This window comes from Melanerpes formicivorus, unplaced genomic scaffold, assembly GCF_026170545.1.
Source record: "Melanerpes formicivorus ecotype bairdi unplaced genomic scaffold, bMelFor1.0.p_v2 SCAF_7, whole genome shotgun sequence".
Classification (NCBI taxonomy): Eukaryota; Metazoa; Chordata; class Aves; order Piciformes; family Picidae; genus Melanerpes; species Melanerpes formicivorus.
The window spans coordinates 17,901,272-17,927,553 of record NW_027142359.1 but is presented as its reverse complement, the minus strand read 5'-3'; the positions used below and the strand labels follow the sequence as shown (position 1 = coordinate 17,927,553).

General features: G+C 39.4%; 2 protein-coding genes across 4 annotated transcripts in view; one reads left to right on the top strand and one right to left on the bottom strand.

Moving 5' to 3' along the window:
- Positions 1 to 2,284: 2,284 nt before the first annotated feature.
- On the bottom strand, positions 2,285 to 21,172 carry CDC7 (cell division cycle 7). 3 transcript variants are annotated; one of them, XM_068141244.1, is made up of 12 exons: positions 21,114 to 21,172; positions 18,632 to 18,781; positions 15,174 to 15,260; positions 13,165 to 13,300; positions 12,495 to 12,588; positions 12,270 to 12,412; positions 10,449 to 10,698; positions 9,775 to 9,870; positions 8,999 to 9,177; positions 7,729 to 7,811; positions 4,443 to 4,592; positions 2,285 to 3,423 (listed from the first exon to the last, which is right to left on the bottom strand). In XM_068141244.1, the coding sequence occupies exons 2-12, from the start codon at positions 18,723 to 18,725 to the stop codon at positions 3,047 to 3,049; spliced, it is 1,689 nt and encodes a 562-aa protein (XP_067997345.1). In that variant the 5' UTR covers positions 18,726 to 18,781; positions 21,114 to 21,172; the 3' UTR covers positions 2,285 to 3,046. The 3 variants fall into 3 exon arrangements, with proteins under 3 accessions (XP_067997345.1, XP_067997347.1, XP_067997346.1); XM_068141246.1 differs by having other exon boundaries at positions 15,174 to 15,257; XM_068141245.1 differs by lacking the exon at positions 21,114 to 21,172 and adding an exon at positions 20,853 to 20,897.
- Positions 9,815 to 26,282, top strand: part of HFM1 (helicase for meiosis 1) — a 73,280-nt gene continuing 56,812 nt past the window's right edge. The window contains exons 1-2 of the mRNA XM_068141243.1: positions 9,815 to 9,982; positions 12,967 to 13,043. The gene's annotated coding sequence lies outside the window, so the exon portion shown is untranslated. The remainder of the gene's footprint in view (positions 9,983 to 12,966; positions 13,044 to 26,282) is intronic.

Below are 26,282 nucleotides of genomic sequence, written 5' to 3'. Positions count from 1 at the left end.
ATTGGTGGATTATTCACATCAGAAGCACCCTGCAAGAAATTTTTCCTTCATGCTCTACCTTTAGGCCCAACATAGTTTCTGATCGTAGGAACTTGGCTGGATATTGGTCAGTTAGGGAAAGACTTCAGGATCCCATCACACCTGGTGGCCTCTCAAGGCCACTCAAGGATTCAGGGGAGTGTTTGCACCTGTGCAGAAGTCTTGACTGCATATTGCTTCCACATTGCTTTTTTCTTTCTGAAGAGCAGAGAGTATGTAAACTTCCAGATATAGCTAATACATAAAATAGGGATACTGGATATGGTCAGACACAATATTGATGTTTCATTTATTTTCTTAGACACATAGTATTTTGCTTTAAATACTTCATTGAGTCCAATTCCAAAAGTGATAGGACTGTAAACTCAATAGAATGTGTAATTTCATTTACCCCTTATTATCAGTATTATTCAGAAAGTTGCTTTTTTTGCAGATGTTCCTTCTCTCACACATAGTAAGATGCCTTCCCGTTTCATAATTATCATTTAAACCTAGGAAAGATGTCATGAAGTTAAGACAGGTCACAATTTTTTCACCTAGCCTGGCTTAGTACTGAGGGTAAGTCAGTTGTCCCCACAGTAGATAGACCAATGCATGCAGATCTTCTCCCAGCATTTCAGGTACCAGTTTCTCTTCGTCTTTTCCCAGTGTGTGCTGCTTTTATTAATACACTTATCATAGCATGGTGTCCACAATCCAGCTGCAGCCTCAAGACCGCTGAACAGGTGTTGCAGCAATGTCATTTCTGTGTGGAGTTCCTTCTAATTGTGATTCTTCTGCTAGGAGATTCACATCCAGTTTACAAACATCTCAAATCATGTAATTAAACTTCAAAGGAAGGGTGGCATGTGTCTCTTACCTATGGCATTGAGAGATTCTTAGAACCACAGGAAAGAGAAGAAAAAAGCTCAGTGGCAACCACAGCTCACCTCTAGTATGTTCTTACTGTTTTCCTTATGAATTTTTTTCTTCTTTGGGAGACCCCTGCTTTTAACACTTTACTTTTGGTTTCTATTCTTTTGTAGAATGCTGCAAACAATAATGTGTAAGCATATGCTTGTTCAAAGCCATTTTTCTTTTCACCTTATCCTTCCATTGGAAAAAAAAAAAAGCTCTCCAGGTTTTAAAGTAGCTGTCTGGAAGAAGGGGTAACAACAGGGGGTTCTAGCTTGTTGTGGAATATACTGAGCTTAGAATTGTTCCTTATAGCATTTTATTTGCCTTTAATGCTTTGGTGGAAACACCAGTAGCAGCAATTTTCCCTTTTTTTCTTACTGTTCAGCTTATGCAGTGGTTAATTGTTGCAGAGCCTGCTGCAGGGAGCTGCTCATCGCTGTGAGCTCCAAAAGTTGTTTAGAAAGTTCACAGTAGATAGTTGACATATTTGTGCTTGTTGTCAGCTAGTGCTCTCATAAGACCATAGACAGCATTAGTGAACGTAGGAGGAAACAATACATCTGCAGACACTGGCAGACAGCATTGCTTGCCAAATTTGGCCACAGTTCCTCTAGATAATTTCTCAGTGACGTGCTGTGTTGAAATTATATAAACAGCAAAAATTACTAAGACCTGGGCCCCAGGGCCTTGTGGGTTTCAAGATTTTCTGCAATCAGTATTCTGACATCTGCAAATATTATTTTTTTTTTTTTTTTTTCTAACAGCTGATGCCAGGAACAGAGCAACATTACCATAATGTCCTCTGTATTCATGATTTTGAATGTACTGAAATTGTGTCTCTTCAGCCTCAGCCCTGGTCAGGACCCTTGCAGTATCATAACCACCAGCTTATACCAGGCTATCAAGGTAGCAATCAAAGTTACCAAAGTAGCAATCTTCACTGAGAATGGATTGCAACCTCTTGGAGCAACAACTCCACCAGTGTTTCAAGAAATGCACGTGGAGAAACACTGCATTAAGTCTCAGTCTCTAGCATTATCCAGGGCTTTAGAGTAACTTCTGCTGACCATAAGGTAACTTTGCAGACTGACTGTGTGAGGTTAGAGGTTAACACTGTTTTGCTCAGTTAAGACCAGAAAACAGCTGGCTTGTAACTTTGTGGTAAGACTTCCTTGATTATCAAGACATTTCCACTGTGACAGTCATAGACACTAGAGGTATCTGAAAAGTGTTTTCTATCACTAAAGAATTAATGCAGGAAACAAATATGCCTAATTCTTCCTGAACAGAAACATTCCACAAGAAAACCTTACCTGACTAAACTTTATCAAAGCATCTCTTGAAAATCTTAAGTTATAAAACCAAATCCTTTATTTAACAGATATTCTTTAAAAAAAAAAATATCAGTTTTGAGAATAGAAATCAAACTTATGCATGTCACAGTACATTCTGGAGGCAGCAGCTGACAGTTACCCATGGCACTGAGAAAACATTAACTATACCAAATTAGTAACTGCATTTATTACTATTGCCTAAGTAGAAGACCAGACAAGAACAAAAATGTGCTTTTAAAACAGTTATGTTTTTCTTCTGATAGTATAACCTCCAGCACCTGGCCCCTCCTCCAGCAACACTCCCAAAGTAATACTGTTCTCTGAATAGTCTGACCAAAATTAACACACTTTGCTCCAGTTTTGGAACAAAGCAGAGATATGCAAGTATGGAAAAACGTCGCTTGAGCACTTTCTTATTTCAGTCATGGCTAAAGGCAAATTTGTAAGTTTTAAGGGAGTGTCTTGAGAATTAAGCACAGTGCTTGTGAAGCTATTTTTCTTTGCAGTTTTTAATCAAAGTCAACTTTCTCAGAGAACAGGCATGCACAGCAATAACCCCTCAAATGTGTCTTAGGAAAAGACCATGTTAGAGATGTTTACATCTGCAAGTATGTCTTAAACTGACATTTGCAGTCCAACTGTAAAAGACAAAATTTCAGTAGTTCTGTGCACAATGTGATGGGATTTCAGTGAGTGTAAATGTTGAGAGCAACAAGGTAAAACTACCTCATTTCCACATAAAACATATGAAAGCAGTAACAGAAAATGGAATCTTCTCAGAGTCTCATGTCTTTAAAGAAAGGATGCCGCAAAGCCTCTTTTGCAGTTATTCTTGTTGCAGGATTTAAGTCTAGTAGCTTATCAAGTAGGTCATATGCTTCATCAGGAACCTGATCCCATCCTTTCATATCTGTTGCTTTCATTTCCAAAGCATCACCACCTTCCTGAACACTCTTTAATGGTTGGATTTGTTTTCCAAGTGTCTCAGGAGCACACAACTTGTCTACTGCAACCGGCAAAGTTGAGTCACTAAGAGGCTTGCTGGGCACTTCACCCTGGGATTTCTTACAGTTGCTATTTGTTCCTCTCAGCTTCTCGCAGAGAGTTCTTAAGTTTTGTGCTGCAACAACTTGGGTACACAGAACTGATTTACCTAGGGAAAGAAAAAACACTTTAAGTGACATTTTATTACACCTTCTAAGCAACTATTACTTCTAAGTTTGTTACAGAGAAACTCAAAGTCTTCAAGTTTAACCAGCATTAAAAGCAAATAAAAACCCAATAAACCCCCCAAAAAACCAAACCAAGCTACCTAACTCCTACAAAACTAGATATATTCTACAGCCATATCCCAGCAAGTCAGAAGGGTAATAGTTTCAGTTCTGTTCAGAACAAAGCTGTTTGGGTTTGTTCATGAAGTCATGCACTGACAGGCTGTCCCACACTCCATGTGCCATCATATTGCATTTCACTGTTGTTTTAACAGAACTGAAGAAAATTAGATACCCTGGTTTTGTTACATCCATGTCTGGAGAATGAAAATCAATGCTGTCAGTTACACTTCCAGGAAGCAAGCACTGCAGCATTTGGCCTGCAGACAGGGGAATGGTTATTTTAGGGTTTTGTGTGTGTTGTGGTGGTGGTTCTGTTTTTGTAAACAAGCCATCTGTTAGGTTTGGGTTGTTTGGGGTTTTTTGTTTGCTTGAGTTTTTTTACTAGCCATTCTTGAGGGAGGAGAAAAGAAACCAAAGTTTACATCATCTAAATATTAAGTCATATTAACTGAAGCCTCCAGGGCCAATTTTGCAGGAATAGAAACACTGCCTCAAGAATTCTAATCAAATGCCAGCAGAAAACATTTAGTTGGCATATTTCATCTCAAGTGGCCCTGCCTTAGTGAAAAACAGTAGAAGGGTTGCAAAACCTATGGCATGAAGTACCCCATATACAAATTATAAGAGAGAAAAATACATAATTCTGTATGTATAGACTAACACTTTTAATGTTTTAGATGCACAAAGTGTGATTTATCTCCAAAATTACTCCCAAGCCTATAAAAAGTTATTAATATATTTTTATATATATAAAATAATCACTGATTGTAAGTCACTGCATTCAACAGCAGACCAAGCATACATTTTCCCCTTTTCCCTATAATTAAGGTTTGCATACCAAAAGTTTTAGCAGCCTGAATGGTTTCTCTGGATCCACGAACTGTCATTATTTGTGCCAAAGCAGTTAAATCATCACTGGCTTTGTAAAATGGATACCGTCCACTGAGCAGAGAAAGGAATATGATTCCTGCAGACCACATGTCAATTGCTGCAATGGAAAGCAAACTTCATAGTAATTAAACTCACATTTTTGCCACAAACAAAACTGCAACTTTCTTTATAAAGAAATTATGACATGAAAAGTTTGTATCAGAAAAATTTGTGTTCTGAAGTACTTACTTTGGCCGCAGAGCTAATACTTCAGCAAACACTGACTTTGGCCATACAGATAACACTTCAGCAAACACAGTGGAAACTACTATAATTAGAAGAATAATTTCTTGCTTTGATACAAGAGTGTTTAAGCTTTTCCATAGAATTTTTCATGAGTAATCCCGTTAACTTGCTAAACTTAAAACATGCTAAAATAATGTTTGAGGTTGTTTCACCTGGAGAGGTCAGCGAGGGGAAAACTGGCTGGTTTTGGTAATTTATTTTATATACATAAAACCTTACATAAGGATCACAAAAATTAATTCACAAATAAATGTGAATCTGAAGTTTTCCCGGGGTTGATGCTGCCACACTTACGCAGTACTGAAAAAAACCAAACTGCCTGCCCAGGTGGCCAGAAGGGCCAATGCATCAGGAACAGTGGGGCCAGCAGGAGCAGGGAGGTCATTGTGCCCCTGTACACTGCACTGGTTAGGCCACACCTTGAGTCCTGTGTCCAGTTCTGGGCCCCTCAGTTTAAGAAGGATGCTGACTTGCTGGAACATGTCCAGAGAAGGGCAACAAAGTTGGTGAGGGGTTTGGCGCACAAGCCCTATGAGGAGAGACTGAGGGAGCTGGGGTTGCTTAGGCTGGAGAGGAGGAGACTCAGGGGTGACCTTCTTGCTCTCTACAACCACCTTAAGGGAGGTTGTAGCCAGGCTGAGGTTGGTCTCTTCTCCCAGGCAACCAGCACCAGAACAAGAGGACACAGTCTCAAGCTGTGCCAGGGGAGGTTTAGGCTGGAGGTTAGGAAGAAGGTCTACACAGAGAGAGTGACTGCCCATTGGAATGGGCTGCCCGGGGAGGTGGTGGAGTCACCATCATTGGAGTTGTTCAAGAGGAGACTTGATGGGGTGCTTGGTTGCATGGTTTAGTTGATTAGGTGGTGTTGGATGATAGGTTGGACATGACGATCGTGAAGGTCTCTTCCAACCTGGTCTATTCTATTCAAACCAACAACAAAAAAACCCCAACCCACAACAAACAAACAAAATCTTACTATGAACTTTGTTCCTCTCTAATACGAAATCACTTGACAAGATAGACAGTTTAAGAACTGTAATAGTTAGAATTTACTCACTTTCGCTGTGTTATGAAGAGTACAGAGAGCGCTCAGGGAATAGATGCCAAAGCATGATGGAAACTTTAATACGGAAAGTTATGAGAATACCTGCCTGCCATAATATTTTGGCTCACTAAGGTGCACATTTTGAGAGATGGCAAGGAAAGTGAAGGTGAGAGTTTAAAGGATTCTCAAACTCTACAGAGAAAAATTAACAGTTGAGAAATAAACCCCTAGTTACTCTACTTCTCTTCAAAAAGATAAGTACCAAAATAGGCAGTAATTACTTTGTATATTTTAGTTAGAAAAATTATTAGCCCAGGACATTGGAGGGGAAAAAAAAAAGTATTAGGTTGATTTCAGTTGCAAAACTAGACTAAGTCCCTGCACTGTGAACCTGGGTCAGATGCACTTAAAGAGAGCTCTGGACAGTGTCAGCTGGATCCAGCTGGTAACTTGGTCTCAGCACAGAGACCAGAACTAGTAGTGCAACTGGCAGGAACACAAGATGATTACAGCAGTCCCAGATGGAAGTGGACAAAGATTTGTTAGTTCAAATACAACATAATCTCATAAATATTAGTATTAGTGTGCCCAGATCTAATTAGGGCCTTTCTTGACATGCCACAGGAGTTCAGCACCACTAAGTCATTACTTTTAGGGCTGTCTGTGCCACACCCAAAAGTTTCCAGATTTACCCATATTTTCTGTTACCCTGCTCTCCACAGAGAACAGCATATAATATCCAAGATTTCTTAGGCATGTCTTCTTTCTTGCTAAATTCTGTCTAGACTGATTCAGAGATTGTCTAAACTTGCCCTGGCTCTCTGGATGTCTTCTAGCCCATAAAGCTGGTTATTATAGAACAGGCACAGTAACTCCAAACAGGCTGCAGTATGTCATGAAATCCCAGTCAAAACCACAGTACAGATGTTATTTCAAACAACATTAAGCTATATAGGGATAAGCTGATCAAATGTATTGTTAAATCTTTTCTTAGTGTGCATGCACACTTTAAGTACTGAAAACTGACCACTTTCTCAAAAGGCATTCAGCTAAACAGTGGCTATACCCAGTTATTTTAAATCCAGTTTTTGGTAAGTCAAAACTCCTGGTCATACACCAAATGTTTAAAAAGTAACATTGCTTGTATTGGTCCTCCAGGTAGGCACAACCTCTCCCATCCTACTTGCATCAGTTAAGCATCTCTCTGCTCTGCCCTGATGTTTACCTAGACTACTAAAACTTATTGACAGTTTTTAATCCTGAGAAATAAAAAACTCAGCAAGAAAAATGTATTATATTTACAGACTAGCTTCTTAAAGCACTAGCAAAGAGGAAAAAAAATCTTGTAGAAAGTATTAATGCTTTCTAAAGCACATACACAATCATACTTTTAATTATGCCTTCTATGACAGCAAACTCCGTGACAGCCTGTCTAGAAAAGTGTGAATTATGTCCTCTCCCCATGATTTACTCAAGATTTTACTTAAATAAGTAAGCCAGTAAGCCAAGAAACTTGATAAAAGTTACAGGTTTGGGGTTTTTTTTAAACAGTATTTAAACTGCTTTTTTAAAACAGATTTAATTGTAATCAAACTGTATTTATAACTGTATTTAATTAACTGTTTTTAAACTATATTTAGTTCCTGCATATAGCACTAGCCTTCAAATGAATAAAGACGTATTCCAGGTTTCAAGCACACGAAAAATATTCCTAATTTGTTCTTAATCTGAACAATAAGCCTAGTTAAAAATTAGGAAGTACTTGATAAATGTTACAAGGGATGATGAAATTAATTCTCCATGTAAACAAAACTCTTCCCATAAAAAAAGACAACATAATATGCATAAATGAGAAAATTCAAGAGGTGAAAAGAGGCATTAATTTCAGTCTGGTGGGCTGTACCTGTGGTCTGAGTAGGGCACTTTGTTAATACTTCTGGTGCTCTGAATCCAGGTGTTCCTGCCCTGGGAGCAACTTGCTGACACCTTGTGATGAGAGACAAATACATTAAAAATATAAGAATTGATACAGGAGTTCTAGTTATAATAATGCATAATATTATATTTAGATTACACTTGTGTAAGAAGTGTCAAAACAGCCTAAGCCTGCCTTATTCAAGTTTTATAGAAGTCTGTAGAATCTTATAATTATATTGCATAAAATAGCATTATATTACCTATTATAATAATTTTTTATTACATCATCTGGCATAATGGAATACCACAGAAATGTTTAGTTCATACTTCACTCACCATTACCTTTTTTAGTTTTATTTAATAGCTACATCATTTTTGCTAAAAGCTTCTTTTCACTGAAAACTTTAAAGTTGAGACTAATTAACCAAAGGCAAAAAGTACACAAGATCTTTGAATGTGGATGCTCTGGCTTTGTATTAGTTCACAGCAAACTAAGGTTTCACAGTTTCTGAGTGCTGACAAGTACTTGTTTTTTGTTGGATTAACTAAAAGATGTGAGATTATAATTATTTTTAAAGCCCCCAACTTTCTTGTACAGCTTGAAGTGCCTTCTTTCTTTGGGTCATTTCTCTTTTGAGTCTAGCAAATTCCTCATGTTTCTTACTTCTGAAATGAAGTTGATATCACCACATTCTGACACTCTGGGAAGTCAGGGACACCACAGTTTTTGGACTATGCCTAGTAATAAGCATTCCTTAATGTGTGGATGAAAGGCTATAGCAGCTCACAACCAAAACTAACTGCAGAGGGATGGAGTGGAACTGAGATTCTCTAACCTCTTTATTGTTAAAAACATACTTTAGTGTTTTGTATTTGTTCATTTAATGATTCCTTATTCATGATTTCCAGAATCCACTGACATAATTGAGGCCTGTTCAATAGCTCCTAAGCACAGATAGATGTATTGTCTTCTTTAAGTGCAGTAATTAACCCAAGTGATTTTCTACAATGCATATAGGTAGATAATTAAATACAACAACAAAAAAATCATTAACAGTGAATCTCTCTTGCTGCAGATAGAAGTGAACCAATTACTCCATGAATTCCATGAACCACTCTCATTTAAAAAGTGTTTTATGAGTTGCACAGATCAAATGCTGTCTTTCATCTACTAAATCAACTGTCTAGTAAATATAGGTTTGTGACCCTATTTGACAGCACAGCAGACAATTTTACACATTATCAAAGCAAATTACCTTGAAAGGCAAACGCTGCAAACTTTATCTGTTGCATAACAGTCACAGATCATGTTTGAAGGACGACCACTGGCAGCTCTCCTGGCTGCCCCATTACTCAGTGTTTTAGAAGAAATAATTTTCTTCTTTGTTACTAATTTCCTAGATGAAACATCTATCATCTTGGAATGTTTTATGACCTGCAATGTAAGGTGACACAATTAGGAATCTTCCTTTACATAACAGATGGGCCAGTTCCTAAAATACTAAGACTGAACAGATGAACAGATAAGACAACAAACCTTTTTAACAATATCACATCATCTATAAAACAGACCCTGAAGCTTTCTAAAGATCTTGAATTCTTCCCCTTCAGGTTCAGAAAACATTTTCCAGTGTTTACTAACTACCAATATAGATATTTTGAAGCTACAAGACAAGTAGTTTTCAAGTTAGTATACGGCTTCAAGAATTCATTTTTGTTTGACATATATCTTCTTATATCTCAGTTGCATAGATAAACATGTAGGAAAAAAGACTAATTTAGCATGCAAACAAGGTCAGCTAGGGAGACAGCTACATAACTAGTACTTTAAGAGTTTCAAAAGAAAAAAAACCCATTCAAAACAGAAATGAAAAATTCTTTTTATCTTGCAGCAAAGACACACGTAATAATGTGCTGAAAAACATTTAGTTCCAGAGCGTCCTGGAGTAGTGTCCAGTCTTACAGAACAACCAGTTCTACAATTTTTCAAGTATGTAACAGATTGCTCTTACTGATGAGTCATGCTTCTTACTTTTGTACTTGAGTTCTGCTGGTACGTGGAACTATATACATTGAAATTCCTCTCTCCAAAGACAGAGCGCTGGACAGAATGGTGCACAGAACCCTCCTACAAGACCAACAAAAAGGACAGTAAGGATCCTATCTAACACACAGTCAGCTGGGTTCTGACAGTTTGAAAAAGAAAGTGTGAAGTGACATGAAACAAGAACAGCTGCACGGTAAGTCATTTTCAGGCATCAGTTTACTGGGGATGAAGAAAACACAATCTAGACAGAACAGCAAACATGCTTACAAAACGAATCACACCTCAGAAGTGCCCTGAGACGATCTGAATGTCATCTGCCCTGCATTTGTTATGCAACTAAGTAACTAAACATAGATAAATAGTTACTGTCTTGGGGAGGAGTTCTATTGTACATCACTTAAAACAAGCCTTAGGGCTGCCTAAATAGTAACCTGCGATATGGTTTCATACAGCTTTGGCATTATATTACACCTAATAGATAATCAATGATGCCAACAGGCTTGCATAAAGCTAGCCACCGATATAAAAGCTATGATTCTGTGCATCACATTAGGACATTGCAAGCTACACATGCAAGCTTCGGCTCAGGTATTACATCTCCCCCTGCTGGATGAAGTAGGACACAAAACATGCAACAAAATTTAAAAAAGACTGAGAACCTTTCCTTCTCTTCCTTCTTTAATCTGTATTTTTGAATGTGAGATGAACTTTTTATCAGCTGGTTTTGAGGCTGACTGTTGATCTATCTGTTTAGGTACTGTGACATTGACAGAAACCCCATTTCCCAAGGGTATGGTGGGATTATTTTGCAAGCAACTTCCCTGCTGGTCTTCAGAGTGGGCAGTTTTGAGAAGTTCAATTTTTGTATCAGGGGTTCCTTGTGCCAAGCCAAAATCTACCAAGGCATACCTGAAAGACACCAGTTTAGAATCAGAAATCATAAAGTATCCATCAATCGATTCAATTTACTATTTATTGCTTGTTTACTTATCTTTCTTCTACATTTTATTCAGTATATTCCTTATCTGTACTGTTGTCAGCTTCACAGTCCTATTTTCCTCCTTCTCTTGCTATGTCTTATCTGTCCCCTCAATATTTTTTACCCTGTATTCAACTTAGTTCATTGCTTCTCGTCCCAAAATCTTTTCATGTGCAACTTTCTTCCAATATTCCTATTTGCTCCTTTCTGGTATTCTTCTAATCCTGTAGCCCCAAACCTTCAGCCAGTAGTACAAATGACTTGACCCTTGCAGGATTTCCATTGGTAGATGACAAATGTAGCAGTGAAGACAGACAAGACTAACAATGTTGAGAGGAGTTTTGCCAGACTTCAAGCAATGCTATTGAATTTACTTCAGTCTTCAATAAGTAAGACTGCACTAGTTGCTGCAACCAGTACAGACACATTTAAGTTGTCTCTGGGTCTCGAACAAACTCAACACCATGACCTCCACACTCTGGTAGAGATTAAGGTCAAACAAATGCTGAAAGAGCAAAATGTCAGCATGAATTTGTTTTGACAAATTAAGAAAAAATAAATCAGTATTTCTCAAAATTCCTCAATTCTATTAAATACCTCCAGGGATGGTGACTTCAGTGCTTCCTTGGGCAGCCTGTTCCAGGGCTCTACAAGCTAATAGCCAATCTAAGCCTCCCTGATATAACTTTAGGCCACTTCTTGTCCTATCATTTGCTGCTTGGAAAAAGAAACCAGCACCCACCTTACTACAACCTTTCAGGTAGTTGTAGAGAGCAATAAGCCTCCTTCTCTCTGACTAAACAACCCCAATTCCCTTAGCCGCTCTTCGTAATATTTGTGACCTAGACCCTTCACCATCTTTCCTGCCTTTCTCTGGGCTGAATCCAGCAGCTCAATGTCAACACTCACAAATACAGCTATAGGACTGCTGGCACCAAAACTGTACCTTATTCTATCCACCCAGCTCTTTACTAAAAGCAGTGACTTGCTTTTTAAAGTCTTTAAATATTGTAACTTCCAGGCAACAATCTCAACCCTACTAGTCATAAACATTAATTCAATGTAAGATGAAAACAGCCCAAATCCAGCTATTAGCTGTATCAGTTTTACTCTATCCTTGAGTAAAAACTTACAAGTACCAATCTATGTACAAGTCACTATTAGCTTTCTTATTAAAAAAAAGAAAACAAAAATAATTCTTCTCATTCTTATTAAAAAATATAGTACCTCTACTCAGTAGTAAAACCTTTATTATCTGTTCAGGTACTTAGGACTCTGTAAGGCAGATACTACATTAAATGTGAAGAAAAAAAAATAGTACTTCCCTCCTCAAAACCCTAAACACAGAAAAGCTTTACAGGTAAAAAAAATAATAATCTTTCTTTAGCTTTAGGACTTAAGCACTTGTTATACAGCTGGAGGGGAAAACCCAAAAAGCCTAATAAGCTCTGTTCTGCTGTCCCCATATCAGATCACAGTATGGTCATATGGACAGACTTACTCTTTTAGATGCCTGTTGTAGAGGAAGTTACTGGGCTTGACGTCACGGTGAACAATACCGAAGTGATGAATGCGCCTCAATGCTTTAAACAGATTAAACATGTATTCCCTCACTTCTTCAAAAGAAAGAGAATTCAAAATGTCCTGAAAGATTATTTGGATACTGTAATTATGCAACTGCTTTTAATTAAGAAATTTTACTACACATAGAAAGTCTGGGACTCACCAAGAAAGATTCGTGTTCCAGATATGGCATAACAATAACCACATGATCGTTTTTCCTAAAGCAGTATTTAACTCCCATGACATTATCTTGTCCCCTAGAAGAAAAGTAATGCCACTGAATGAAAAGCAGAAGATGAATGTTTATTTTTCTTTGTTTCTTCAAAACTTCAGCCAGGCTTTCTTTTATAATCTAATTTATATTTTGACAGCAGTCCAATCAGCAGTCGGTAGCTACACTGTTGCCTCTCATTGCTGTGTTCCATTTGGCTACTGCAATTTGCAGTGAGGGCTCCAAAGATTATTTGTGGGGCTGTAATTTGTAGTTACTGCTGTAATTAAACACAGGACCTAAATTTCATGATGCCACTACTCAGCACACTTTGGCAACAAGTATTCATTCCTAAACCCACATTTTCTGATGAAGAGATTTACTTTTTCCAAGCATTTCAGAATTGTAATTTTTCTTATCACAGAGATACATGAAAAAACTTCTCAGATGAAACCCCCATTGCCATCTACAAACAGAAGCAGAAAAGGGCATCTGTTACAGGTAAGAGACTCCATGTCTTATTTGCTCTTAATAAAAAGAATATACATTTCTGCAGATAAAAAACCAGAACAGTGAGGTGACGTTCAGAGGTTTAGCTGTGACAATCAATTTTTGTATGTACCCTGCTACTGTGAGGCACTGAAGTTCAGCAGCAATTCGCAGAGGGTGGCTTGTTGGAATCAAGTGTTTCAGAGCCATTTTTTCCTCATATCCTGTTTGTAGTTGTGCTGTAGCCAAGTAAACAGAACTAAAAGTACCTGTAAAGAAGGCAGAAAAACACTGTCTTCAGCATTTTTAATTAGGTCAATTCAGATTTTTACAGAAGTGATCTAACTGTTCACACAATCCTGCAGCATACTTGATACATCAAAAGCAGCTTCTAGAAGAGAAAAAATGCAGTTCCTTTTTTCTACTACTGAATTCAGTCATCTTGTATACAAGTTTTTTATGTCAGTAAAAATGCAAATGTAACACTGTCTAACTTGCCTGGGACACAGAGCTCTTTGAATGTAAATTTCCTATCTTTGATTTGCTTTCTTGTTTAGGTAGCTTACTTTCATCTGACATCTAACTCTTCTCTCCCTATGATGTAAGTGGGCTATATAATGCTAACCTGGAAAGCACTGCCTTTACTATTGAAAGCACTTCTGAAATGGCTACATTTTTCTTAATTCTGTTACCTTATCTATAAAGTGAGACTTCTCACATGACGTGTAACTTTACTATTTGTATGCCCAGAGCATTACTGCACAGACATAAAGTGATAGACTCATTTGAGAAAGGGAGTATTCAGACCGCATGACAAACTCACCTAGCCATTTAATTTTAAGGATAATCTCTCAGATGTTAGTTTGTCCTATGGTCTGAGACATCTGAACATACAAGCTGAAGCATTCTTCCATATGAAAAAACAATATATATTAATTTTGACTACATTTTAAGTATCAAGCTTGTATCATGTTAGTTCAAGTTTGTGTGTACATATGTCAAAATAACAGCAAAAACCCTAAATCTTGCCATCTTGCCATACATTCAGCAGCATTGATTATAACAAGAAGAGTTGCCAAGTTTGGTGGTGGTGATGAGAACTGCTGAAATGAAAATTACTCCAGAGTTGATGCCTAAGTTGAAGCTTGTTTTCTCATAATGTTGCAGGACTGTAAGTGGTATTTTCTAAAAGCACTGTTTGCTCCCAAGAGCAAAATCAGAGTAATATTCAAGATAAGAAAGTCTTTGAATGTATCCAGAGGAGAGCAACAAAACTGGTGAAAGGGCTAGAAGCTCAGTCCCATGATGAATGGGTAAGAACTTTGGGCTTGTGTGGTTTTGAGAAAAGGAGGGTTGAGGAGTAGACTCAATGCTCTCTAGAGCTTCCCGAGTAGGGGAAGTAGAGAGAGAGAGGTGTCAATCTCTGTGGTATCCAGTGACAAGGCACAGAGGAATGATTCAAAACTGCTCCAGGGGAGATACAGACTGAACAGTAGGAGGCTTTTTTTTACCAAGTGGGTGGTCAAACACTGGAACAGGCTTCTTAGAGAGATAGTCAATGCCCCAAGCTTGTCAGTGTGTAAGAGGCATTTGGACAATTACATTAATAACATGCTTTAACTTTTGGTCAGGCAATTGAACTTGATGATCACTGTGGTGGTCCCTTACAACTGAAGGTATTTTTTTGGAATATTGTATTGCTGTGGTGAATGGAGCTGGGGGTCCTAGAGGTGGGTTTTCTAGGGGGGAGACAAAAACTTTTAGCCATCCACCTGCCAACATAGGTATTCCATCACAAAACAGTTGTGAAACAATCCAGCTTCTTAGCAGCACCTTTTTTGTAACTGTGGAGTATCACAAAGCAATTCAGAGGTAAGTGCATATGGAATGGAGTGTTAATACTTACTCATCTGAATCTACCTCAGACATCTATAGTTTTTGAATTTGGAATGCTGGGATTTTGGAAGGCTTTCATATATCAGATTTTCAAGAAAATATCTTTTAACACATGTATACTCTCAGCCACATATTACAATTCTTAGAGACCAATTAAACTGAAGAGTCATTTAACTTTAATTGCATATACTGGGATCTTAGTTTTACAAAATCTAAGTCATAAGTAAGATAAATAAAACAATTTACCTTCTCCAATTTTTTCCTTAATTTTGAACACATTTACAAGCTGTGGCACTGCTTCATAAAGTCTTTCAATATCTTTTTTTATTCCTGCTGTGGAAAGAATGGGGAAGATAAGTTAGGAATTTTATTTCTTGACTTGGTATCTGATCTATATTTGAGATCACAAATTGCACTTCAGATCATAGGACAGCAGATTCACATAAAAAACAGGGGGGAAAACAGCAGGCAGGTATCTATTCTTGATGCCATTACCATCTAAACACTTGATGTTGTTGTTCTTCATCACACTCCTTTATAAGTGCAGCATTTTTTTTTTCTTATCTGCTCCCTCACAGTTCTTGAGAGAGAAAAAGAATTCTTACTAAATCATCAGATTACAGCTCATTGATAAATGCTTTCATGAGATTTTTCAGTCAATTGCACAGAAGACAAAACTACAGTAGTTGTTTCTGCAGGCACAGAAGCGCATCCATCAGATGCAAATTAAAAACCGTGCGAAAATAATGTATTTAAGCTCAATAATGCAGTCTTTCACACCGTTATTTAAAACGGTCAACACCCAAAAAAGTTCCCTCTGCGTTTAAGTTGCTGCACTTTGTGCTGCGGTCACTAGATGGCGTGAGGAGGATGTTGTACTGCAACAGTTCAAAAATGATGTAGCTTTTCATCCAGCTGATGAATCCCTTGTAGTTTAAACGTTCTCTATATCCTGCATAAGAATTCACTTTTTTTGAAGCTATGAAGTATGTAGAGGCTGTGATTAATTTCTGTAAAACACTGTAAATATTCGTGAAGAACTAAGCACAAACTGGTACTTGGAAAGTCAATCCAATTGAACACAAAATGCATATACATTTTTTCATTCTACAAATAAATCAAATGTAAACATTGCATTCTGTGCGTAAACTGTGCTATGCTATACAGGAAGGTAAGTCAACAGCAATGAGTCACTGTCAGAATATCACTCATGCTAGAAACAAAGCATCCCAAATCTTCTATGTTAGCTCACTCTCATACAGCAACAAAATCTGAAGAACCCTTTCTTCCTGATAAAAGCCAAAAAAAATACCAGTTGGTGATTCAAGTTATAGTTAACTTTCTATTGTAATCCTTTTCGTTTCAAAAATTGATCAAAACAAACCTATTAAAAATAGTCTTGAGAGCTGAAGCCCACAGCCTTCTTACTATCCACGTTTTTTTTCCCTTTAAGTTGTTCCCTCTGCTTCTCCAAGTTGTTTTGTATTAAGTCAATTCAGAGCTGGGGAGTTAATTACAGGAATAAAAAAACCCTTCTACACTAGACATTAAACCTACTAGCATTTGATCAATAAACACAAGCAAAAGGTTAAAAAGCACTGCTAGGAATCACATCTTTAAAATCTGAAGATCTCCCTAGATAAAAATGACCAGACTTGTACTAACAGTCCAGGTGTACAGGACCCTGTGGCTAATAAGGCCTGAAGGAAAACTGGTCAACTGTACAGTTATTCCCCAATATTGCAGAGACAGATTAAGTTGAACACCTTGAAAAGCAGGCAACTGGAAGTCTGAGGTATTTCTTCATTCTCCTGTCGACGTAGTAAAACTTTATGTTGAAAATAACACTAAAAATTTGAGATATTACTACACACCTTTTTTTTTTTTTTTAATTTGTAGCCTTGATACTGCCCACATGCTCAGAACTTGATTCAGAAATTTATCTGTTACTGCTGTTAATTCTTGTAGTATTGTCACTATAAAAGGTTGTTGATTAAAAGCTTTATCAATTAAAAAGCGGAATTTCCAAATAGCTTGCATAGTAATTTCAACTTTTCCTTGCACAAATGCTTATGCATAATGTAAATTAAAGACATCCAAGAAAGCTTTCTGAAGTCTTCAGGAAATTCAGGAAGGGGAAAGGCTGATATTTGTACCATGTTCCATTTTCCCCAGGAATACTCAGAGATGTTAAGAGATTAAACCACCTAACAGAACTACAAAGAACTTAACACTGAAATGCTATTGCATCACTCAAAGCCATAGGCCTTTCCCCTCAGGCAGATAATCCTGTTATTGGGTTCTGAAACATCCTACACAAACTTCATCCCAAGAGGTCAATAGACACAGAACAGAGATAGAAAACTGTCTTCCTCAGTGAAATACTTCTAACAGGCTCTGTTAGAACAACATTGATTAGAACTAGTTTGCTATCTAGCCTGCTACTAAAAGGAAATATACTGACAATGACTTAAAACATAAAATTTGCACTGTAATTTTTTTTTTAGTAAGATTACTTGGCTAGAAAATTATTTAACTGGCAAAAAGCAGAACTCTTAACAAAGACTCAATTGGCACATCTTTTAAGTCTTTACAAACCAGCAGATTTCTGCTTTCCTGGGTTTGGGGGTTGCTTTGTGCCACCAGTCTAACAGTCCCAAAGCAAGTACTAACAATCACAAAATGCTCTATCAATAACTCCTATAGAACCTGCCAAATACTCTGTTTCATCTAAATCAATGCAGGCTCTTGCCTAGAAAAAGTTCAGTGCTCTGAGAGCACTAATGTCTGGGTGAGACAGTCTGCAGATCCTAAGCCTCAGTGCTTCTCAAGGCCTTTAGTGACCCAGCACAGCTTCTTCTGTGAAAGATCCCACAACGTGCTAGAAACAGTCAGTGACTGTCTTTGCCAATAGCAACATAAACATTATCTATTTTCTTCTGGGGACCTGAATCCCCAGTTCAGTATAGACCACACACATTGTGCCATTAGTGTACAATAATGGCAATAACCAATGTTTTTTTGTGATCAGATTTTAAAGTCATTACTTCCTAGAATGAAAAGTATTTGCACAGTGTGGTAAGTAAACGCTATTCAGCATCAGTTTATGTAATTCTGGACATGGATAAGCTGGGGACTGCAAAAGACTATTTGTATTAAAACAAGTAGCCACTATATATACATATATATAAAAGGTGGCTGACCATCCACAATTACTGAGCACAGGCACTGTACAAAGAGACCCAAAACCCAACAACACAACCATACTGAAACATGTTTATAGTTCAGCTTATCTGGTAAGAGCAAGAATAATGTGTTTATGATCACAGACTTGTCTAAAGATATTTAAGGGTAAGGCTGGCAGTTTTATGTTAAAAGGCAAATACTATTTTTGTGTACTTGTCTGGTCACAGAATTTTATACTCAAAGACTGCCTTTTTTGAATTCTAGTATGCCCCCATAATAACATATTATGTAATAATTGGTAGGGTTGGTGATTTGTGACAAACTACTGCTGCGGAGGTTCTATAATACATGAAATGATGGAATCAAGCTTAAAATCAAAAGCCACTTCAAATGTTTTCATTTCATTAATTCTTTATACAGTAGAATCATATACAGACAGGCTTATAACTGATGCTGAAACTGCCTGAAGAAACACAAAAGGAACAAAACATGTCATCAACCCCTATTTTGGCACATACCTGAAAGCTTGCTGTTCTGCTCAGGCTTTGCATGAAAGTCTTCAGCCTGATGAGGGTGCTGTTCATCACAGGGAGACTTCAACACTGTCTCCATCACAAAATAAACCCGAAGTGAAAAAATCCAAGACTTTGATGGCCACTTCTGGACACCTGGGGGAGCAAGCATATTTGGTAAGACATTTCGTGGCACTGCACTCAGTTCCTCACTGTAAGACGAGATTTATGGAGCCTGAGGATTTCCTCATCCCAGAGAAAAACTAAACACACTCTGTAAGAGTCAAAAAAGGGGGATGAAAAGGAAGACTGCTGCATAAACTTAGAGACAAGTGATTTCTTTCATCTCTTGAGTGTTTCCTCATTCACATTAAAGCATTATTTTCTCTGAAGCTTGCTTTGAAAGGCAAGGAACTGATGCACACAGAAAGAGCCATGTTGCACACTGCAACCCCATACAAAGACGGAAAGCCTGAAAGAAATTCTAAGAGAAAAATAGTATCTTCTCAGTAGGAGGGATTTCTCTCTTCTAGATAAGATCAGTGAAAGGCATAGTTATTAGTTGCTGTCCCCCAATAACAGGAAATAATAGCACATGCTTCTTTGGAAATGCTTCTTCCCAAATCTTGGAAACACTGTAAATAAAACAGTAAATTAGTCAAGAGTGTACTAATATTGTACAACTAAAAACCCCTGACAAACACATTTCTTGAGGAAAAGAAAGGCAGAGCCCCACAGCAGGATGCTAGTGCTCCCAGACTCATTTATCACCACCTTCTTACAGTTGCCCAATGCTGGTTCCATTCAAAGACCTTCCCTGCTTGTAATTTTGCTAAATGTTCACATTTCTGGCTGAACTTTTCCACAAGGCATAAACATATTCTGAACAACTTTAATTTAAAGGATTCATCCAGTTTAGCTATGGAGCTATAAATATGTATTTTCTCCTCAAAGAATTCAAGCTACCTTTAGTCTGTCATCCTCATGTAACAGCACAGGACCAGGCAATAGCCTTCTTTTTTAAGGGAGCTTTGCTGTGCAGCGGGACCTGGAAACTAATGCAATGAAACCAGAGATAGTTCTAGTTTCTACAGGTAGACACTCCCTCTGCTAGTGCTGAGTAGGCAGATAAGCCTGTTCCAAGCTTGAAACAGCACAGCCTCATTAGCAGTATAAGGAATAGCAAATTTATACAAACACCCTGCCCCCAATGCTTACCACGGCCTACTTGCTCCAATTCAGCTCCACGCTAGCCTCAGCTCTACAGTTCAAGGCTAGCTACAAATACCTTGTTTGGAAAAAGGAAACGTTTCTGTCTGCCTGCAAACCACCATGGGTACATTTCATGGCTTGTTGGCCTTAAGAAGGGTGTGAAAGGAACTTAGTAACTCAAGGTGCCCTTTCCATTCATTTCTGTTAAAAGCTACTATCTGCAGAACCAAATATCTGGAATATTCAAGTATATTAACAATTTGGTTTACTAATTTAGAATTGGACTTAATGGTTATGGAACATCAAACAAAATTTGACTCAGATATTTAGCTTTTACATTAAAACACTCAAAAGACACCATTAGAGATGAAAAATTAGGGAGGGAGACTACCAAAATAAAAACAAACAAACCAACCAACCAACCAGATAGTAAGATTCAAACAGCCCATATAACTTCGGGGTCTTCCAAGTCAGCTATTTAAACTCTGCACACAGAAATTAGTGATACTGCTGCTGCTGAATCCTTGACTAAAAGCAACTGCTAACAGGAACACAGTCTGCTGCCACTGATCTTGCAAGCTCAGCGTGATAAAAAAGTTGATATTAATATCTCTACTTTGCTATTGAAGCAAGCATTGTGGCTGGATTAAGTCTTGCAAAAAGTTGATGTTTCCTATGGCTACACAATAAATCCGTCTATTACGAGACAAGCAAGTTACACATCCAGAACTTTCGCCTGTGCTGTCAGCCACAATGAAAACGCCTGGAGATGATCACAACAGGCAGACTTCACAGGACATTCCCTGACAGCAAGACTCCCGGCCAAGCGCACGTCCTCAGCTATATTCGAGTTGCAGCCCGAGAGCTCCTGCGCCGAATGGCAGCGCTGGCGGCAGAGAGATGAGAACAGTTATAGGGAGGGCCGTGGGGCATCCGCGCGAGTTTCCCGGCGAGAGTGGAGCGTCCGGGGCGGCCGCAGCCGACAGAAGTGGGGTGAAGCAACGCTTCAGCTCACCGCGAGAAGCCGTTCCCCAGCACCTCTCCGCCGGGCCAGGAGCCCGCTCCGATCGGCCCCACGGGAACTGCCTTGGCGGGGATCAGCCAGGCCTGAGGCGCGGGGAGCAGAGCGGGGCCTCCCCAAAGGCGAGCAGGCCGCGCCGGGTCGGGTCCCACCCCCACCCCGCCCCCAGAGGGTCCGCGCGAGACCGGCGCCGCCGCCCGCGGGGCGAGGGGGCGCGATGAGGGCAAAGCTGGGGGTCCTGGAGCGAGGACTCACGCGAAGCGCGGGCTGCCGTACGCGCCGGGTTTTTTCCTGCTGCCGCCTTTTGCCGACCGCGCCGCGGAAGCCGCGGCACGGGCCAATGGGACAGCCGGTAGGAGGAAGTCGCTTTGCTACTGGTCGGCAGGCGGGAAGAGGTCCGCCCAGAGAAGAGCAGGGCGGTGCGGCGGGCTCGGGCACCCGTAAGGAATTTGGCTCTCGGCCTGTGGGCGTGGGGCAGCGGTACGGGAGTGCAGCCGGTGCGCTGGCGGGACGACAGGGAGGTCAGGCTGGGTCGGGGCTGCAGCTTCGTTTCCTCGCACAGCTGTGCTCCGGATGAGGGGCGGGCAGCGCTGCCCGGCTCCTCCTGTCCACCGCTGCTGCCTGGACTCGTATCGAGCGTCGTGCGGCGGGGACTGAGCGATCGTCGTTCAGCCGGTGCTGATCGTGCTCTATGGTGCCCGCAGAGGGGCCCTGGTGCCTCTGCGGGAGGCGATTTGAGCGTGTTTTGTGATTCGGAATGCTTGAGTCCACAGCGCCTGGAGTCCTGAACTGTTTCAGATACTCGTGCTCTGTGCAACAATAGTCAGCTCCTCGTTAAGTTTTCATTTTTTACGTGGGCATATTGCAACGCAGTTGGGCCCTGCATAACACCTCACTTTAGCCTTGCTATAAATTCGGTTAAATAGTCGAGAGGCCATGAAACGACTCTCCATTACCCCAGTGTTAACGGAGAACGAAGCTTGGCCTGCAGCTTTGTCTTTTTACCCAATTACAGAACGAAAAGGACAGCCCGGAATTCAAAATGAAAAACAGGCGTTCAGAGCGTGGTCTGTGCTGCAGCCACTGATCCGCAATGAACAGCACTAGAGAAAGAGACCATTAATTGGAATTGTGTTTTGCTGTTACTTAAAAGTGCATGGGCTTTGCCAAAGCGAATGTGGCTGCCTGTTTGCAAATTAAAAGAATTTATCACTTTGTTTCTTTTATCTGTTTTGGTAATTATTTTTTCTTTTTTTCTTTGAAGTAAAATAGCATTACTTTTGTTAAAGACTAGGCTGTTCTGCATTTGATAATGCATAGATCTCATTCATAAGAATATTCTATTAATATAATCATAGATTGATAAGGGTTGCAAGGAACCTCTGGAGAGCACTGAGTCCAAACCCCTGCCAAAGCAGAATCACCTAAAGCATCCATGCAAGTCTTGAAAGTCTGCAGAGAAGGAGACTCCACAACCTCTGTGGGCAGCCTGTTCCAGTGCTCTGTCACCCTTGAGGAAGTTTTTCCTAATTTTTGAGGTAGAACTTCCTGTGTTCCAGTTGGTATCCATTGGCCCGTGTCCTATCATAGGAGACCGTTGAAAAGAGACTAGGACCTTCTTCTTGACACCCACCCGTCAGATATTTGTAAGCATTAATAAGATCTTCCCTCAGTCTTCTCTTTTCCAGACTAAATAGCCCCAGGTCTCTCAGCCTCTCCTCATAGGACAGATATTCCAGGCCTTCAATCATCCTCATAGCTCTCCATTAGACACTCTTAATACTGGGGAACCAAATTCTGTTCTTTATTTTACCCATGTGATCATACAGAAGTTAGACGGACGGTGTAAATGTTGATGAGCACAGGCTTGTCGTAGTGCTAAAGACAGGCACTGTCACTCTAAATTAACTTCTTGGGACTATCGTACCTGCAGACATTTCTGAATACTGTATTGAAACATGTATTACATTTTCAGATTAATACTTGCAAATAGCTGTTGGTTATTTATGGATTATAGATTTAGTTGTGCTGCCTCCTGGCCAGGTCAGGGTTTCAGCCAACTTCCTGAACTCTGCTTTAGAGTTGTCATTATGTGGAATACTGAATCATCACCATTTCTATAATTCCCATTACTGGCATTTCTCTGACAATCATACCATACTACCTTTCTCCCTATCACTTCAGTGGCATTCATACACAGCAAAAAATCTGTTTTATCTTCTGATCTAGACCCTATCTAGCAGTGTCTTCTTTCCCTGAAATACTCAATTTACCTTGGTTCCAACACCAAAAATAACTTTCATTCAGACCCAGGTCATTAATTCACCTTTATCAGTTGTTCCTCTCCATTTCCTCCTTTCTTGTTCATTCAAACCTGTTGTGCTCTCTCTCATGCTGTCTTTCCAGTGGTTTTGGTTCTCTGTCATGTCACGTTTACATTTATTTGTTCTCATGAGCATAACTGCCCTTATAATATAATCCAGTATTGTCTCTTGTTTTATTGTCCTTCTCTTTTCAGTCTGCCAGAAATGCCAGCCTTGATGCTTCCCATCATTTATCTCACCAAAACCGGTTTTTGACCTTCTTGTTTCTCTGTTTAAAGAGGAAGTTCACCCAAATTGACTATGACTTTTCTCATATGAGTATCATCTCAAAAGTCACCTCTTCATCAAAGTCTTTCCATGTACACCTTCACAGGAGACTGACAGATTGTATGCACTATAATTCTTGCATAGTATATCTTATTTTTGCTTTATTTGGACTGGATGTAGAATAGGTAAAAACACAACTTCTGCTTTGCTTCTGCACATCTTTGCCTGTGCTACAGCCTGAGACATTCCTGTTAGCTTGGATAACAAGAAACCCCTTCTTCACAGTTGGGACAGAAGAGGATCAAATTTCTCATTCAACACTGAGCTTTCAGTGCTAAAAATTCCCCAAGGTAGGAACTTTCCAGAAGGAAAGAGAAGAAATTACATCAACTGGAGATGACAAACAAAGCAGCATGTCTAATGCTGCACTCTCTTCTCTTGTGGCTTAATGTCTAGGTTGGATCTGATGAGAAACCAAACGGCAAGCCAGGCCCATGCAGAATGTTCCTTTCAGCTGATAAGCTATTGAAGTCCACCTCTGGGAGCTGGCCAAGAGAGGATCCAAACATTGCTGTGTGAGTGCATCCATTACTGCCAGCATCTGCAGCTAAATCCATGTTTTTGCATTTGCTGACAGATCTAAAGGAATCCATGTTAATTCTAGAGCACATCTCTCAACTTTTTTCCTAGGTCAATGAAACTGTTAAAAGTCTCCATGTGTTTGTGCTGTCCTCCAGATCTGGGGTGGGGGAAAGACAAACATAGAAGATAATTGATACTGTATCCAGCACAGAGAGAAGCAGGAGATCCTTATGTCCCCCTGCTGCCAACAACATCTGCTCATAGATTAGAAACTTAGAATTAGAAATGAGAAACTACTTGGAAATGAACAAATAAAGATGGTCATTGTCCTGGTAGTATTCAATATACACATACAAAATTAAATTATAATGATAGTATAGACTAGTAAATGTATTATTTGATTTTCATTAGCTTAAATGCCACATGCTTCCCAACATTTAATTCTTTTTGTTAAGCAATATGATTCTATGGTGGAATTTTGCTCTCTTTGGCACCAGGTTGAGACAAATCTCTTCATGCTATTGTGCCCTTTAGGAATACTGTCAAATTCAATCATTCAGGACTCATGAGTCTTGCACTAACATGAAGAGATTGATTTTAAAACCATGGGAGTAAAGTCCTTTTCTGTTTCCATACCTTAACCATTTTAGAGGAAAGCTGAGATCGCCAGCTTTGCTCTCACATGTAAATGAGCACTTCCCAATGCTACGCAGCCCTGGAATATGCACTCAGATGTGGCAGTGGCTGTCTCTGACAGTATTTTCTGATCAGTTATATCTGAAATGTCAAGAATTATTGCGGTGTCAGAAAACATACCAGAATGTAACAGCCTCTACAGCCTACTTAAAGGGAGTTAAAAATAGAGATAAAAATTACCTTGGGCAAAAATGCAGAGGAATTCTTGACCTTCTATAAGCTGGGTCTCATCCAAACAACTACGGCTTAACAAAATAGTAGAAGACATATACTTAAGAATGAGAAATTTAGACTCTCCTATACAATGGAGAACTTTGAAAAGGACTGATGAGTCAGCTGATGAGTTCTCTGTAGCGAAAAGGGTTCATGCAGCCTTTGACATACAAACAGAGTGCAGGTGCTAGTGGTGGCAAATGTTACCCATATGCACAAAATACCAGGAGTGATTAAGGCACAATGCTGGTGCTCACACTGCAAGATAGATACCAAGAAAATGGAGTGAGTATAGGGAAGAGCTACAAGAATGATTTGAAGTCAGAGAAAATGTCATGCAACTGCAGAACTAAAAATTTCAACCTATCCACCGGATCAAAAAGATTGAAAGGTGAGTTGATAACAGTGTACACACATATGCATATGAAAAAAAGGTTTAAAGTAAGGGCCATTGAATAATGCCTAGTAGCTGGGATAAAACAAATTAAAATAGTGTAGTTTTCAGTACCTAATGCAGTACCACTGACAATAAATCCTTGGAATAAACAGTTAAGGGATGTGGTTGATTGCTTGGCTCCTGATGTCTTTAGACTGCAACTCGGTGCCTTTCTGGAAAATGCAGGTTAGCCAAACACAGGCTATGTTGTGTTTGAGTGCACCAGGCTCAGTTCAGGGTTAAATATAGTTATCTGTAGTTTACTGAAGATCAGATTATTTACTCTCATCATACCTCTTTTCTAGATTTAATAAATAAATTTCTATACTGTATTAACTTTTTCTAACCTCTGTAAATAATTAATTTCCCCTCCCACCCTCGGCTTAGCTTTCATTTCCATGTATGCCTTTTCTATATTTGACTGTCTTGTCACAGTTGCACAGCACTGTGGCCAGAAATATATCACAGACAGTTAATAGTGAGATGGTGACACCCACTTCTTCTCCCAGCTGCTGAGAGTGCTGAACATCTCTCAGAGGAGTTTCTTAAGCAGTGTCCTTGGCCCTTGCCTTTATTTATCCTTCAGGAGAATCCATTTCATCCAGTTCAGGTCCCTGTACAGCTCGTCTGGAGTTGTGTTTCAGATGCTTTTTCAGCCTTTAGAAGAAATCAAACTGGACAATCCCGACATTTTCCTCAGCAGCAGCAATACATTTACAGCCATTTAAATGTTCTGCAGCTTCCGTGATTGCTTACAGCCTAATAGGAGCACTGGGCTTGGTCAAACTGGTACCCGTGTAACTAAGGGGAAAACTGGCATCTTAGGCATTTTAGCTGAGTGCTTTTCCTTTCCCTGTGTTGTATACTGTCTTTACTTGGAGCATCTGTTAGAATGTAGAGCTACAG